This window comes from Saccostrea cucullata, unplaced genomic scaffold (genome assembly GCF_032062105.1).
Source record: "Saccostrea cucullata isolate Sc308-1 unplaced genomic scaffold, CSIRO_AGI_Scuc_v1 ctg375, whole genome shotgun sequence".
Lineage (NCBI taxonomy): Eukaryota > Metazoa > Mollusca > Bivalvia > Ostreida > Ostreidae > Saccostrea > Saccostrea cuccullata.
The window spans coordinates 87,250-103,554 of NW_026923134.1; the positions used below are offsets into that span (position 1 = coordinate 87,250).

The 16,305-nt window shown below is 30.8% G+C and overlaps 1 protein-coding gene across 8 annotated transcripts in view; it reads right to left on the reverse strand.

Annotated features, from left to right (window-relative positions):
- LOC134263262 (voltage-dependent calcium channel type A subunit alpha-1-like) overlaps positions 1–16,305 on the reverse strand; it is a 48,342-nt gene that overhangs the window by 4,780 nt on the left and 27,257 nt on the right. For 6 of the 8 annotated variants that reach the window (XM_062745587.1, XM_062745586.1, XM_062745584.1 and 3 more), the window contains 8 exons: positions 9,972–10,068; positions 9,414–9,574; positions 8,944–9,087; positions 8,429–8,630; positions 8,082–8,096; positions 7,316–7,480; positions 4,775–4,939; positions 2,833–2,916 (listed from right to left, as the gene is read on the reverse strand). In XM_062745587.1, coding sequence (XP_062601571.1) covers positions 2,833–2,916; positions 4,775–4,939; positions 7,316–7,480; positions 8,082–8,096; positions 8,429–8,630; positions 8,944–9,087; positions 9,414–9,574; positions 9,972–10,068 — 1,033 coding nt within the window. Of the gene's footprint in view, positions 1–2,832; positions 2,917–4,774; positions 4,940–6,257; positions 6,366–7,315; positions 7,481–8,081; positions 8,097–8,428; positions 8,631–8,943; positions 9,088–9,413; positions 9,575–9,971; positions 10,069–16,305 lie in introns of all 8 variants that reach the window. The other 2 variants (XM_062745588.1, XM_062745590.1) reach the window with 2 other exon arrangements.

Sequence of the window (16,305 nt, forward strand, 5' to 3'; positions counted from 1 at the left end):
TGTAATGAACCATTTTGGTATGCATTGCAACTTTGTGGGGGGGGGGGGGGGTATAAAATAGACATTCACACAATCATGGATGTATTTTTTCAAATACATTGCATTTTTTCTTCTTATACTGAGTTTGAGTATGTAAGGCTATGGTGAACCAATACGGTACTGAGTACTGATGGTGTCACACACTTTTGAAAGGCTTTTGATACATGTGTTTTCCATGAACATTTACTAAATCTGACCAATATTAACTAAAAAAAAATTCACATTCCTTAATCAGGTAGGTGGGGCAATTTATTTTTGTAAAAAAAAAATAAATATGCAAATTAACATTTTTTATTTCTCCATTCAAGGGATGGGTATTTTTTTTTAAACATTACACAAAAACACTGTTTGTTTGACCATGACTATACTTGTGACTGTATATTTTTTTTATGATACAGAGGTAGAAATTATGTAAACTTTCAAAGGATAAATCTTGAATGAGAAGACTAAATACATTGTAGAAAAGAGCTATTCATGCAGTGAATTTATTTTTAACATGCCTATTGTAAATAGATACATGTATGGGGTGATCTATATCAATGTACAATTTTAGAAATTAAGTTCTATATCTTAGGCAACATCATGCATCCATTGTCAAGAAAGGCACATCATATGTACAAGTAGCTGCAATCAATCAATATTCATTCCTAAATTATTTAATGCAATGGTTTGCATAAGCTGCACTTTCGCCATATCACAAATACATCAAGGTTGAGGGAAACATGAACAAACTATCTATTCAAGCTTTTCAAACCAAATTTTCATTTTTTTTTTTTGGTCATAAAAGCAAAATGAACAAGAAATATGCTCAATACACATAAGTCCATAATCTGCATTTTTGTAACTATTAGTATTTGCTATTTCACTTCCCTTTGCCAATAATATAAATAAAACATATTTTTAAATAATTGATCCTCAAGGACTCTTTTTCCCAAATAAGAAGCCCTTCTTTCCAATTTAAATATCTAACTTTTTATCCTTTTTTTTCAAAGGTAAAATATTTCTCTATATTTCCTTGGTCTGGTTCACTGCTGGATATTTGTTGCAAAAAAATGAAAATCCACCACCAATCTAACACTGGGATAGCAATTAAACAAATGTTGCAGTGACAAAAAGAGATTTGGATTTCTCCAACATTTATAAATTATGACAGAAAAGGAGGAGAACATTTCCTGATTGTATCAACCCCCCCCCCCCCCCCCCCCCCCAAAAAAAATTCTGATTGGAGTGATGCAATGATAATCTCTTTGGCTTCAGTGAAATACACATATAAAGTGTACGATATATTATATCACTGAAGCTTATCATCTGATGCCAATAACTAGAAATCTTGTGTATCTGAAGTTGTTTGTTTTTGATAAAGTGTTCACTTGGAGAATTTTCATGAATTGATTATCTTTTTATAATAAATTGATTTAAATAAATGTTTGCTCTTCATACTTTCCAAACAGTCCTGGTACATTTAAAGACCATTTTGTGATAAGAAGATTGATAGAATTTAAATTTTAATAAAATATAAGGATAATATTGGGTTACATTGTAAATTGTAGATATATTGACACATATATAATATAATAAACAGTGCATTAAGTGCAACAAAATGATAGCAGCCCTCAACATGTACATTGTTTCAGTGCATTTACTAAATGTTTACATTGTAGATCAATATACTATACATCTAAATCAAAATATTTCCCCGACAGAAAATTTGTTTGCAAGTTGGAGATTGAATCATACACAACAAAAATGAAGGTCACATATGTGTTTCATTTGAGAAAATAAAGATCCAGGGTGTGTACTATGTAGTGTATTTACAATGTATTTCTATCCAGAAATCCAATGGAAAATTATACAAGCATAAAACATTGTTCCGCAGTTTAAAAGGTGCTGTGCTCAGATGAGCTACACTAGGGTATTGCAATGCACTATATACCATTACTAAAAGGGACTTTGTTTTCAACATACATTGTCTAAAATGTGAAAAAGTTTTTCTTTTGACATGCAAATCTGATAGAAATGTCAATATAAATATTGTTTTTCATCAATAATAACAACTAGGTGATTTATTAAGTCTTAAATATATATTGCAGTGGGTTAAACTTGTATTTTTTTTTTTTATTTCTCCATGAAATAAATTTATACATATTTTGTGTGAGGGCATGCTGTATTTCAATCAGATTTGAATATAAATCTAGGGTGCAGAAATGTAAATTGCATTTTCCTTCAATAGAACTATCAAATTATTAAGTACACAAACCTCTCCACTATCGTCTTTTGAAGACAATAACTCCTAAAACGGTCAAGCAGATAAAATTCAAGTTTATACTATATTTCACAAGGCCCAAAGGCCACAATTTTTTCTCCAAGGAAAATTTAATGTAGCAATTCTGTGTGGCATGTGCAAGTTGAAGCATTCACTTTAATACCCGGTTACGTCGATAAAAATTCAGAATTTTTAAAAGAAATTTTTTATATAAAATTACATGTGTATCATAAAACTTAAAACTTATTAACTTCAACTGATTTTTTAATGTGGTATAGTAAGAATTTGATTTAATTATCCTATTTTGGGTTTCTCTATTTTTATTATCACACAGAGGTTAATTCAAGTAAAACTACTTTCCAATGCTTTTTTTTACCATGAGCATTAAAGATTTTAAGCATATTATCATATTTCTTGCCAAATCAATCATTTTTAGTTGTGCAGCAGTGACGATGTAGCTGGAACAATCACATTTATACATGTATATATAAAAAAACAATTATTGGCATAAAGCAAGGAGGTCCACTTACCCCAAACTCATTGACTAAAACATCAATGATACTGCCTACAACTGTTATGAAGTCGAAGACATTCCAAGGGTCATGGAAATAATTCTGTGGAAAAAAATAGTAAAGCATAAAGGTTATCTGTAAAGGCAAATAGGAAAAAATGTTAACTTTTTTTTTTTACCAAATCATTCTTATTAAAATGAAGCAAGTTAAGAGGATTCTTTTCCATTAAAATATTTGAGACGTTATCTTAGATATTGATATTGAAGTTTCATTTATTATATACTTTAAAAATTGAAAAAGCACCATTAACTTGTGCATTTGGTAAATGTTACATCATTAATATAATTATTCTTTGTTAGATAAATATGTTTTACTGATAAAATTGAATAATAAAACTTGAATTATGTCAATATGAGGATGAAATAATAAGAAAAGCTGGTAAAGAAAAATCAAGCATACACAGGATGTGAACAGAAAATTTGCATGTTCCTTCAAACTATTAGGGGATGCAAATAGAAAAAAAAGAACAAATTTCAATTCAGCAATTAAATAAATAAGATTTGACTTACGTGGCCAAACATTGCTATTAATTTTTTTTCTTCCAATGGAACCTGATACTTACAGATTCTGTACAAGCTAGGGCTCTTTTAATAAACTTTGCCAACAAACTATTGAAATATAAATCAACAACAGAAAATATAGGTGGCTTAGAAATGTTTATATATGTATAAATATAGACACAAGGGGAAGCCAACAATGGTTCACAATTTAGACTACACGTAAGCAAATAAAGGGGGATTACTCTGGATATGCCTTCTTCTATTCCCTACATAAGAGATGTCTGAACCTTTTTTGTCCGATTGAAAACAGTTAGAAAAGCTACAATTCTAGAACAGAATCGCCTGTTTGGGGAGCAAGATTAGTATTCTAATATCCAAAAGTAATATTACATGTTTAAATATTCTCTAACAAGCAGAATGAGAGTTGACATTGTATACTTATGGGCAGACAATTAGTCATATTCCAAGAATCTTAATAAGCCCTTCAAGGGAGCTCTTAATTGATTCAATAGTTTTAAATGGGGCCTCTGTATTGCAAAACAGAAGTTATAACAAACACAAGGAAACCATGTAATGTTAAACAACTGCTGAGAGAGTCTATCTCTCAAAAATACTAACCTAACAAAGTGACAATTCTGCTAAGAGTAAGGACAGATCAATTCACTAGTGCTATACCACTTCATATGTACCTGGAACTGCATGTACATCACCAAGTTGCAAAAACACACAAAAATACAATTTTTTCAGTTCATCTTTAGAATTTCTTCTGTGAGCAAGACCTTTGAATCTACCAACATTTTTGGCCCAATTAAGGTTCATCGATACTCTGATAAGAGAGATAACTCTTAATGATATAAATGTCTATTATTCCTTTACAGATTTGCCAAGTTGAAGCGTCTTTTTTGTCCCATTTAGCTCTGCAAGCTATGCTAAAATTGCTTGTATTTTATTTAACAAATATGTTTCTTTTGGAAAATCATGAGACACAGAAATATTTTATATGAGTGAGCAGAGGGTATTTGAACCTTTAGTTATTAATTACTGTCCTGTCCTGAGACTAAAACACAAAGAAGGCAAATCCTGAGTCTGCGATGTTTTCACAATGACAACACCCAATCAGGAGGTCCTGTCAACACATTTCTTTTCAAGGAAAAAAAATTCCTTGAATATCACTTAAAAATCACTTGAAATTTGTAACTTGTTTATCCAATTTATTTTTTTTTAAAATTGATAACACAAAATTAATTCTGTTCATAATTTCGAAAAATGTGTTGCACTGCTACAATGCTGAAACATGGTTTGTATGCCCATGTGAAGATAGGGAAAAATATGAAAACTTCTGAAATCAAAATGTAACAACGTATGAGACGGAATATTGTGTACAAATTGACATTTCAAACCTTGATTCCGAACGCGAGTAGCTTCAATACACACTCAATAGTGAAGAGGATGGTGAATATTATATTTATCGAAATCAAAACTCGTTCGTATTTATGCTGATCTTGATTATTTTGGAAATCTTGGCCTCGGCCCTGGCCCGTATCACCACTAGTTTTGTTGCTGAACTGAAATCAAGGCAGTTAAAAAACGTTTGGTTTAAAGAGGTAGCAAAGAGATTCTAAATAAATAATGTGTGATGGTTAGCAAATTCTGCTACAACACTCATCAAAATGCACCTACAATCAGAGGCATTACACACAAAAGACAAAAGTTCTCATTACACATTCAAGTTCAATTTGAAATAGAATTTTTAAAATTGCCATATCTTTTTTTAATCACTGGTGTAATATTTTTCACGACTTCAAAATTTGACAGAATTATGTCCCCTTTTACCTTTGTCAACTGTATAAACTTTTGTCTAGTGTTTTAAAACAACCATACCAATTTCATGAAAATTAGAAATTAGGAAGAAAAATACAGACTGAGCATAAAGAATAGAGCAAAAAGAACTGATGAAATCAGACAGGTCTGCTCCCATAAGCTTCATACAATGAGCCTGTCACCAGGTGCAACCAGTGATGAATGAGTAGAGCCAAAAAGCTTCCAAATTTGCCATGTGAGGGTAAACCACATCACATTTATTTATGATTTTTTAAAAAAAAATAATTTATAGGTCTTCTAAATTAATTCTTTTTTTTACTTAATAACTGCTTGAAACGAACTTGATTTTGACTTGAACTTGAATATTTGCTTAAATCAATGAACTTGAAATTGACTTGAACTTGAATATGTGCCTTAATCAATGAACTTGATTTTGACTTGAATATGTGGCCATATCAATGAACTTGAATTTGACTTGAACTTGAATATGTGCTTAAATAAATCAATTATAATAAGTGTGAATAGTGGTTTACAGTAAATGATTGTGCAAAATGAACTAAAATTTGTAATGTAAAAGTTTTAGAAAGATACAAGAATATGGTGACAATCATTTACAACTGATTAATACAAGTACACAGTTAGTAAATGTGCCTCCGTAATCGTGAACCATTCCCATCAAATATTCTAAAATCTAGACTTTTTTTGCACAATATTTTGACAATTATTTCAAATTAAAAAAATAAAGTCTAGATTGTAAAATACTTTGTAAAGTGATATATTAATTCATACTTTCTTAAATATGATGCAAAGTAGTCATACATTTTGTCAGTAAAATTTAACATGCAATATGCACATGAAATATTAGCATCAGTATTTTTTCAAACACTATTTTCCAAACATAGTGCATCAATTAAAAAATCAATTTCAAAATATTACTTTTCAGATAATTTCAAGGTCATTTTTCAAATACTTTAACGACTGATAAAATGTATGACTGTTTAATAGTTACTAAAGACTTGTGAGAAATGAGAAAAAAAGGTGTTTCCCCCGACCATTGGTTACCTTTCCGAACCCAATCAACTTTAGGGTACATTCTATTGAGAACATGATCGTAAATCCCATATTAAGATATTTAAGGATCGTCTTGTATTCGTTGCTCATTCCGTCATACTGTCAACGAACAACATATGACATTTTATCGTTGCATTTTTTTTCCAGAAATTTTTTTGAAAATACAAAATTTTAAAATTTACCAATTAAATATAATTTCTAAAAAGTTTCTTTTTTCTTTTAATAAACAAAAATTTCAAAATGTCATTTTGATAGTGAAAAGAATTATTGCATTAATATTGTATGAAAATAGCTTAAGAGGACATTAGCTGCTGCACAGGAGCTCAGATAAAAAAGAAAAAACATAAATTATAATCTTGCGACAAGGGCAGCTCAATAAAGGCATCAATTATGCATTAACAGTTGTCAAAATTGTTTGTTTGTTTTTGCTTTTAAAGTTTTGTTCAAGTTTTACAAACAATATTAGTTAAAAGAAATCCAATTCATTAGTTATATGTTAATCAAATTTTGAACAATGTGCTTTTATTCTTTATAACACAAATCAAGGTGTTCTTTATTTTACCTTCAAAGCTGTGAAATAAATTGTCAGTAAAATGTCAGAAAAAAAGACATCAAATGGATAAATTACTTAACTACTCACACTGAAGCACAATGTTTAAGTTCATAAATAGAAATGTATAATACAAGTTGTAATAATTATATAGATCCTCAGGTTTCTTAGAAAAGGTTTTCAGAATAATGCATTTGTCATCAACCTGGTTTTTCAAACAAAATGATTATTCATATATATATGTAGAGCTTGGACAAGTAATATGGTCTTCAAATATGGACAAGTTTTAATTATAGATCTTCAAACATCTCAAGAAAAAAGCACTTTTTTTCATTAAGTAAAAATTTCTCTTCAAGCAATTGAAAAGAAATAGCATTTGGCATAAAGTTTCTTTTGTAAGTTCATATAGTGTTTTAATTTATTTTGACTAATAGAAGATTTAATTTACTTAGTTGTAGGCAATATAGTTAATCAACTTGACATGAACAAATAGACCTACCTTCATCATAAGTACGATCGTGTTCAAGGCGATCAGAGTCATCACAAAATACTCAAACTTCGTCGACACGACCAGCTTCCAGATCTTGTACTTGATCGTTTTCTTGTTTTTCGGCATATATCGACTGGTGGGACGTGCATTTATTGCGAAGTCTATACATTGTTTCTGCAAAGTTAAACAAAAGAAATGAAATTAGTTTTCTAGTACATGGATTTTTTAAAGATATTTTACAAACAAAATCCATTCAAATTGAATGTAGAAATTTTAAACAAGATGAAAGAACCTGCATGACAACTGCTTTGTTATACATAACTGTTATACTTCCATGCTGTTAATAATGTTGTCTTGTTAAAAATACATTTTCTAAACATTACTGTAATATGGTATACATTAATCATCTACCATTATTAGCATACACCATCACACACAATACAGATAGTTGACTAAAATTTTCATTAATTCTGTAGATTTCTTGTACCACAGTGCATTGTATAGTACACAACAAATATCCCTTCCAGTGAACGCTTGCTCATTTTCTATATTTTATTTTTTTCAAAATCATTTCTTGGTAAGTTTTATCTTCAGAAACATAGTTTAATTTATATGTTTGGATTGAATATGTCAGTGTATCACTTGTGCTGTACTTGCTCATTTGAGTTAGTCTTGGATGCAGTTTTGTTACACACATCACTTAATTGTGATATTATCATATTCGTATTTGTAGTGTGAATTAATTATAAACATATATTCACCTTGTGTTACTTACGTCTATAGCTGACAACTAGAATGTATCACTATTATGTTACAACTACATGAATTTCAAACAAACAGACAAATACATAGTATAACTATTATATTACAACTACAAGAATTTCAAACAAACAGACAAACAGATATCTTCAGGTACTTTGAAAGTGAATATCTGAAAGTTTTTAAGGAGAAAGAAAAAAAGAAAGAATTCAATTGCTCATGAAACATAACCAAGAATTATATAATTAAGACTTCTAAACAACATCAAAATTTGGAATGCATGACTACTGATATTTAAAAAAAAACCTTTACATTTAGTCTACTTCACAATAAAGTGGGAGGAGTGTAGTAGGCAGAACTCACTTGATTTTTATCAAGCTGTGCATCCTCCAGCTCGGCCTCTCCTTGGTCTTGGAAAGTGATGATGATTAAGGCCACAAAGATATTTACAAAGAAGAACGGAAAAACAATGAAGAAGACGACGTAGAAAATGGCCATCTCCATTCTGTTCCCTGGCTTAGGGCCCTGGTCCTCATAGGTAGAGTCCATGGAGTTATGGAGAATGCTGTGGAGAAAGGCAAGAATTTCAAATCAGGAAACTTGGAACGCTAGCTGTTATAGGAGTTTAAATGCTCAAGCAGTTTTTGTACATCATTATCAAGGTCTATGCAAGTTTTAAATCAGCATACAAGGTCTAGTGATACAAAGTTGCACATGATGATTCCACTGTAACCCTCATCCTACCCACCAAAAAAGCAGGGGGAAATAAAAATTCTTGCTGAACTTTCTGTAATCTTAATTTTCTTTAAAATGCATTCTTTCAATATTTGAAAATGGTGTGGAATGATGGGAGAGAATGTGGTGTAAAGAAATCTTACTTGGGCCAGCCTTCACCAGTGGTGACAGTAAACAGTGTAAGCATGGCTTCAAACAGGTTGTCATAGTGAAAGTCGTGTCGCAGCCATTCCCGATTCTGAACGGTGGGTGTGTCTTCAAACTCCTCATAATAAAAGAACTGGCCCCTATAGAAAGTCAAAAGACATTTTGTAACCCAGTTTCTTTTCAAATCTTAGAGTCACATTTCATAATGTTTTCAACAAATTATAAAGATAAAATTGGTAAACAGTGACTAGTACAACATATTTAAATCTAAAAAAAGAAGTTTTACATGCAACTTATTCATTAAGGCATTTTCTCCTATCATATACAATATTCTTTACATTAAATGCCTGTTCAATTCAGCAAACGTTCTAGCTAACAATTCTGTTACAGGGATGAGTAGTGAGTTTGTGAGCACACTCGAAAGTTCACTTCTTTGACCAGGCCTATGGTGAGTTTATTCACTAACCTACATTCCTCCTCTGTACTTTTTGATTCATCTGTGCAGTAGAAAAACTTCCCTTTAAACAGCTGCACAGCTATCACAGCAAAGATGAGTTGGAACAACATATACACAATCAGGATGTTGGCGACATTCTTTAGAGAGTTCACCACACAGTCAAACACAGCCTAAAAAAACAAAAAGACATAATTTTTATACACAATATACCACGTATAATAGAAAACACTTCAGAGGCCCACACATTTTTTATCAATAAGAAAAAGAGATAGTCTTTTTTTTTTAGTTTTGCATGGTTTGGTTTATTAAATGGAGTTTTCAATCATAAAACTGTCTAAAACTTTGAATTGGAGTGTTTTTCATCTTTAATATCTCATTATCCATCATTCAATGGTAGATCAACATCTTGACTAAGGTCATTTCTCAAAGGTCAAGACATATGAGTACCATGTCAAAAGCTTTAAAAATACAGACATTTTCCTTTTGATTATAACAGGCTTCTTTGAGGTACAGACCTTTAGTTTGGGAAATCTGTTAATTGTTTTCAATGGATTCTGAGGTACAGACCTTTAGTTTGGGAACTCTGTTGATCGTTTTCAGTGGACGTAACACCCTAAGGACCCTCATAGATTTGATCGTGTTCAGGTTCTTGCTGGCTGTATCCCTACAAAGTACACAAAATATACACAGTTAATACCAATTTCATGACAGTAGGTTGATTTCGGCTACAGCTATATACTGTAATATACACAGGACAACAAAACCATGAACACTGGAAAGGATAGATAAACTAAAAAGATAGAGACAATTAAAGGTAGGTAACTCCTACAACAATAATCTGATAAATCATTGCAGTTGTCTTTCTTTATACATCGCTACAACACAATCTACAAACTATAATCAATGTTTTAGGCAAAATTTCTACTTTCAATTCATTCATGCACTTATCATATTCCTTTAAATTTTATACATAACCTTGGGTAGTTTTTTGAATTTTGTTTTAATTCATAATTAAGATACATTGTAAATTAAAGCTGTTCAACAATATTCAAGGGACTGAGCAATTGTAAGCTTCATTGGCAAGATGGAATGCAAAACCTGTTTTGAAAATTGTGTTGGGAATGGGATGTGGTTGGAGAAATATTCAAAAATAAAATTTTGACTTAAATTCTTCAAGCTGTGTAATACTATATTTCATTCAGCATGACATAATTGGTCCATCTTTTTACATAGTACACATTGTTAGCTTTGCTTTGGGATTTGCAGTGCAGGTTCACCAAACAAATTGCTTCACGTTTAACGTATGTATAACATATTTGCCAAAAATTAAATTGTATATATATATATATGTATACAATATCGAACTGTTCACTTTTGCCAATAAATATACATGCATGGTTACCATGGTAACAACATGTGGATGTAGACTTCACCACACCGACATGAACTGTGTTGATTAACAAAAATGTTGAATTCAAAATGATTGTGCATTGTTAGCAGTACACTGTATATATACAAGCCAAGTTTGCTATTTCTTACACTGCCTCCTTAATGCTGAAAAAAGTATAGGCATTTTTTCCTGAAAACTTTGGGAATAACCTTGATAAACTTTTTAAACAACTGTCTCAGGTTGAAGCCATCAAAATGCTTAGTACTTATTTTTAAAATTCAAAATTTAAAAAATTTAAAATTATAAAATGTGATAAAATTTCTTCCTGAATCCTTTCATCTTTCAAACCATCAATTTCATTTGATTTTTATCACAATGTCAGCATGAGAACTGAGATCAATTATCTTGAGAGCAAGAATAATAAATTTTTGTCCAATTAAACAATTACATTGAAATAAAATTTGGAAATCACGTACAACAGTTACCATTTACCATAATCAAATAATACAAAATATCTATCAAATGTTTATTAAAGCCGGCATGAAAGAGAAATAGATCTTATAATGTTATTGATCTCAAATTTGAATTTGACTGTTTAATCTTAATTGTATTTCTTGAATTATTTTTTTATTGATTTTAAAACTTGGTATTACAATTTTCTTTTAGCCCCAAAACAAAAATATCCCCCCAAATTTTGCTATTCCTTAACTGAAAAAATATGAGGATTACTATAGTTTTAAATTAGATAACAGAAAAAAATCAAATGGTAACTTTGCTCAAAGAAGAGTAGAAATGTCTAAACATGATCTATATAGTCCTGCCTTTGTACTACAATCCCTGATTTAGTGAATACCGTAAATCTGGAAATTTTTACGTCGATTTTATTTTGCGAATTCGGGTCAAAATGCTGTTGATTAATTTTTACGTTTCAAAATTTTGCGAATGACCACTGCTTTGTTTACATTTTCTTACTGGTAATTTATTTTTAAGAAAAATATTTTTGCGAATGCAATGAACTCGCAAATTTGCTAAAAATTTATCTACAGCAAAAATTTCCAGATTTACGGTATATATTTCTAAAACCTGGTAATATAATAACTGTATATGAACTTTGCTTGCCTTTACAATTTAAGTAGAGGCACTCTAGCTCTTTATAAACATGCACTAGGTTTGTGTGCTTTTAATATTCTGGAGCAGAGTAGATTTTTTTTAAGGAATCACTGTCTAGTTAGGAGGGTATGTCAGGGCATCAACAATAGTGGGAAACATGGGATAATTTGCATAACGGGCGAAGCTCGTTATGCTTAAATTATCCCATGTTTCCCACTATTGTTGATGTCCCTGACATACCCTCCTAACTAGACAGCGATTCCTTATATTTCCATTTCATTGTGAAATAAAATTGTAGATTTAGACTTTAAAAATGTAGATAAATAGATTTAAATCACATGATGACTTCCATGCCAATTTCAATAGTCCTCGCCAACCGACGTCAAACACAAAGGCAGCCGCACGAGATTTACATGCATATTTGGCCTCCTTAGCGTCAGACACAGAGACGGATGCACATGTGAATTGCATGCGTATTAGGCCTCCTTAGCACCCGACCTATCGACCTGCCTAATTTACATTCCGGCAGAATTATCAAGAAATAAACTACCCCTAACTTTCAAAGAGTTATCACAGAGAAAAAATTAGAAATGGAAATATAAAAGAACTAATAATATATTTTTACAATATGATCAAGAAAGTTTCATCCTAACACCAGTACCTCTGGCTGACCCAGGGACCACACATTTTTAAGTTTTAGAAGATTATATACATATATACCAGACTTGGTTGGAATGACCTTAGCCAAACCAGAGATGAAGCTGAAAATGTTAATGACAGACTATGCAAGTTGAAGGACCAAACATATAACAGTAGGTCACCGAAGTGATGCGAGTGAACTAAAACCAAGTTTTAAAATCAGTACATAGTAGTTTGGATATGTATATTTAAAAAAAAATTTATAAATCGTTAATTCCCATATTTCTCTTCCTTGCCACTTTGGTTGTTGACGAATAATGTGTTGTTCACGTTAAAATTTTATATCATAGGAAAAGTGCTCAGGGTGATCATCAATCATACCAATTTTGGATGATCAATGGATTTACTTAATTATGAATTGACCATGCATGAAACCTCTTCAATGACGATGATATTGGGACATGTGACATCAACTCTACTTACCCAATTTTCCCACTGTGAGATCAGAACATAATTCTATTATTTACATGCTGTATGTGTTAACACTTGAAAAGCCATAAAACTGATCATTTCTGCCTTTAGAAACTTTGCCATTTGTTAACTTGATAATATAATGTTATTTTCTTCAGCAATTTATTTCTCTTGTTCAAGTTAATCAGCAATTATGACTTAGAAATTTGAACATGAAACCTTATCCCTTTAGCCTTATACAGTTCGGTGAAATTCTTAGCTACATAGAGTAAAGTATATACATTGTGAACATAGGTACACATGCACCTGTTGAAACTGTGACATTTGCTTGATAAACTGACCATTAAAATCCATTTCCATTAAATCATTTGAAGGGAAAAAAAATTGTGCATGGAAGCACTAGTTGTGGGGGCTTATCTTTGTTGAAAAAAATCAGGAGAGACTTAGAATATAAGAGGCCAATGGGCCACATCCCTCACTTGAGTAACTATGACTCAGCTGTTCTCCATTAGTAGATTTCCCCCTTATATTCTTACGTAAAAACTTTGATTTTTCCTATATATTTGTATGTAAAATGTTGATTGGTTTATGTGGCCCCACCCAAGTCTCAGGGTCATATAAACATTACTAATCATGGCTTTCCTGTTTCAGATGTTTATGAATTTTTTTCAGTATAAACTTGTAAAACCTAATTGCCAATTGTGTCCCAATCCTAGCTTTTGGGGTTACATTTTGTATAAGTTTAAATTTACACTTGGTAAAGTAGCTTTTACACAAGTTTCATCTCTTCTGAACAAGTGTTTATTAAAAATTTTTTTTTAAAGATGCCACTAATTCCTTTTAGTAATCCTTAGTTATTTTCCCTTGATAGAGGGAGTGGCCCTTCATTTGAACAAACATAAAGCCATTTCACCCAAGGATACTTTGTGACAAGTTTGGTCAAACGTGGACCAGAAGTGTTAGATGTGAAAAAATTTAGAGTACACAACAGATGGACACCCTTCAATCAGAAAAAAAAAATTAGGTGAGCTAGAGCCCAGAGAACTAAGTTAATTGACAATTCTTTCACAAAAAATGGTTATCTTAAAGTTTAAAAATACTATGGTATCCAAAAACTTTAAGGACTCTAAATTTTAAACCAAAGCCAAGAATTTAAAAACCCAAAACCAACAATTAGTATGGAAGATACTAGTAGTGTGCAACACTCAAATTAAAAAATTCACAGGAGATAGACAACTTGCTTTATCTCAAAATTCACAGAAAAAAATATTATCCTAAAGGGTATGGCTTTCAATGGGTCAATCACTCCATCATAATTCATCACCTTAAACTGACCTTTTCAGAGAATTTTTGAAACCACAATTCTTAGAAAATTTACCATATATTTTGACCTTGACTTGAACAGCTTCAAAATTTCTTGGGAGTTGGAATATGGGTACAAGTCTTTTTCTGTTGCAGCAGTTTATCCTCTACATCTATGTTTTCTTCCAAGATTTTTCAAGCAACTTTTTTGGCCAATTCTTTTTCTGACATTGGAAGGACTATTTTAGACTTTACATCATTTTTATCATGCTTTATCGTGGTGATCATGCTTTAATCCATCTTAATTTTTTAATTGAAAAAAAAATATAGTGATTATTCAAAAATTAAACAGAAGGGATAAATTATCTCTGACTAGTATAACCTATCTTAAACTACATTCATATTACTGTGGATTATTGTTCCAAACTTTAAAACTGCTTTAAATATAAAGTACACAATACATTTATGTTGAAATTGGAGTAGTATACATATTTTCGTGATTTAAGTTAATTAAGGGATAAAAGTGCACTGGAACGTTTAACACTGGTGAGCTATATAAGGAAATCGTGGCGTACATTTCTCTACAATACTCAGCACTTACCTAACGACATTTGAATTACTATAATTAGAAACGAAGTCAAGAAAGGTATCAACAGAGAGAAAAAGACAAATGAGTCGGAAGCAAAAAAAGACATGATCTCCACATGATGGAGAAAAAGCCCCTCGCAACAGAATTATAATTACAGTCAAACCTGGCTACACTGAACCCATTAGGACTGAGATTTAACTTCCAGATAAATGAGGATTTTAGATGACAAAGTTAAAATATTGGGACTGCCAAATCACTTTGACATATTCATGGTACTGAATTTTAAATATAACTGTTTGAAATATAGAAGTTCAACTGTATATGTAGGATTCAAATGTCTATTAGTACTTTTACCATGTTCCACCCAATTTTGTTGCGAGGGGATAATGAAATTTAAATGAAAAGAAATGCGCTTCAAAAATTCATGACAAATACATATCACATATAATTAGTTTGGTAGATAAAGTTAGTGCCCACTGCAAGTTACAGAAAAAATAAATTTCAAAGCAAACTCACAGATATATCTATACATATATACTGTTTATAACTTGCATTAAATGAAGCATGGGTGCATGAAATTACTTTTTCTAAAAAGAATTTTCAATGTCTAGACTAAACAGAGAACTAAATAATCTGAAAAATAAAATTTAAAACCTGAAAAATGATTTATTTCCTGTATATTCACATTTTCAGATATCCAAAAAGTAACTGTATAATTTTTCTTTCATCATTTATCAATTTCAAGTAGTTTTTTTTTGTTGCTGCTTTTTTTTTTTTTTTTTTTTGGTGTGTTTTATCATATTTGTCAACAAAACTTGACTGACATGGATTCAGGAATAGGAGTCGTAATTGTCAATTTTATTGAATGACAATATATATTTATATACATGTATATCAATCACCCATATAAGCTCCAAGAGCTTAACACAATGACAAAGATATAATATTTATCTAATTCTGTTAAATTTTGCTTCTGGGGATAAATGTGTAAAATCTGTAGATAGTGTACAAAAATAGTGAATACTATAAAGTAGTTTCACTATAGTCTTAGTAATGCAGTAGTGAATGAATTTAGTAATAGTATACATATATATATTTTCAAAATTATCCTTGTTAACTTTTGCAGATCCCTATTTCATTTGATCCTGTTGTAAAATCGTGCAGGTAAATTCAATAATCAGAATATGTGGATATTTTCCCAGTGATCTTTTTGTGTTTTTGATAAAACCTCTTGGAGCAAATAAGGAACATATTGTCTGTTATATATTTGACTTGATAATGATGAAAAGTACAGTACAGTGATTCCTGTATATTCAACACCTTCCTATTCCAATGATAGACTTTAAAATTCAGAAAAGATACTACTGGTAGTAACACTGAAAAAAAAAACACTTTCTCTG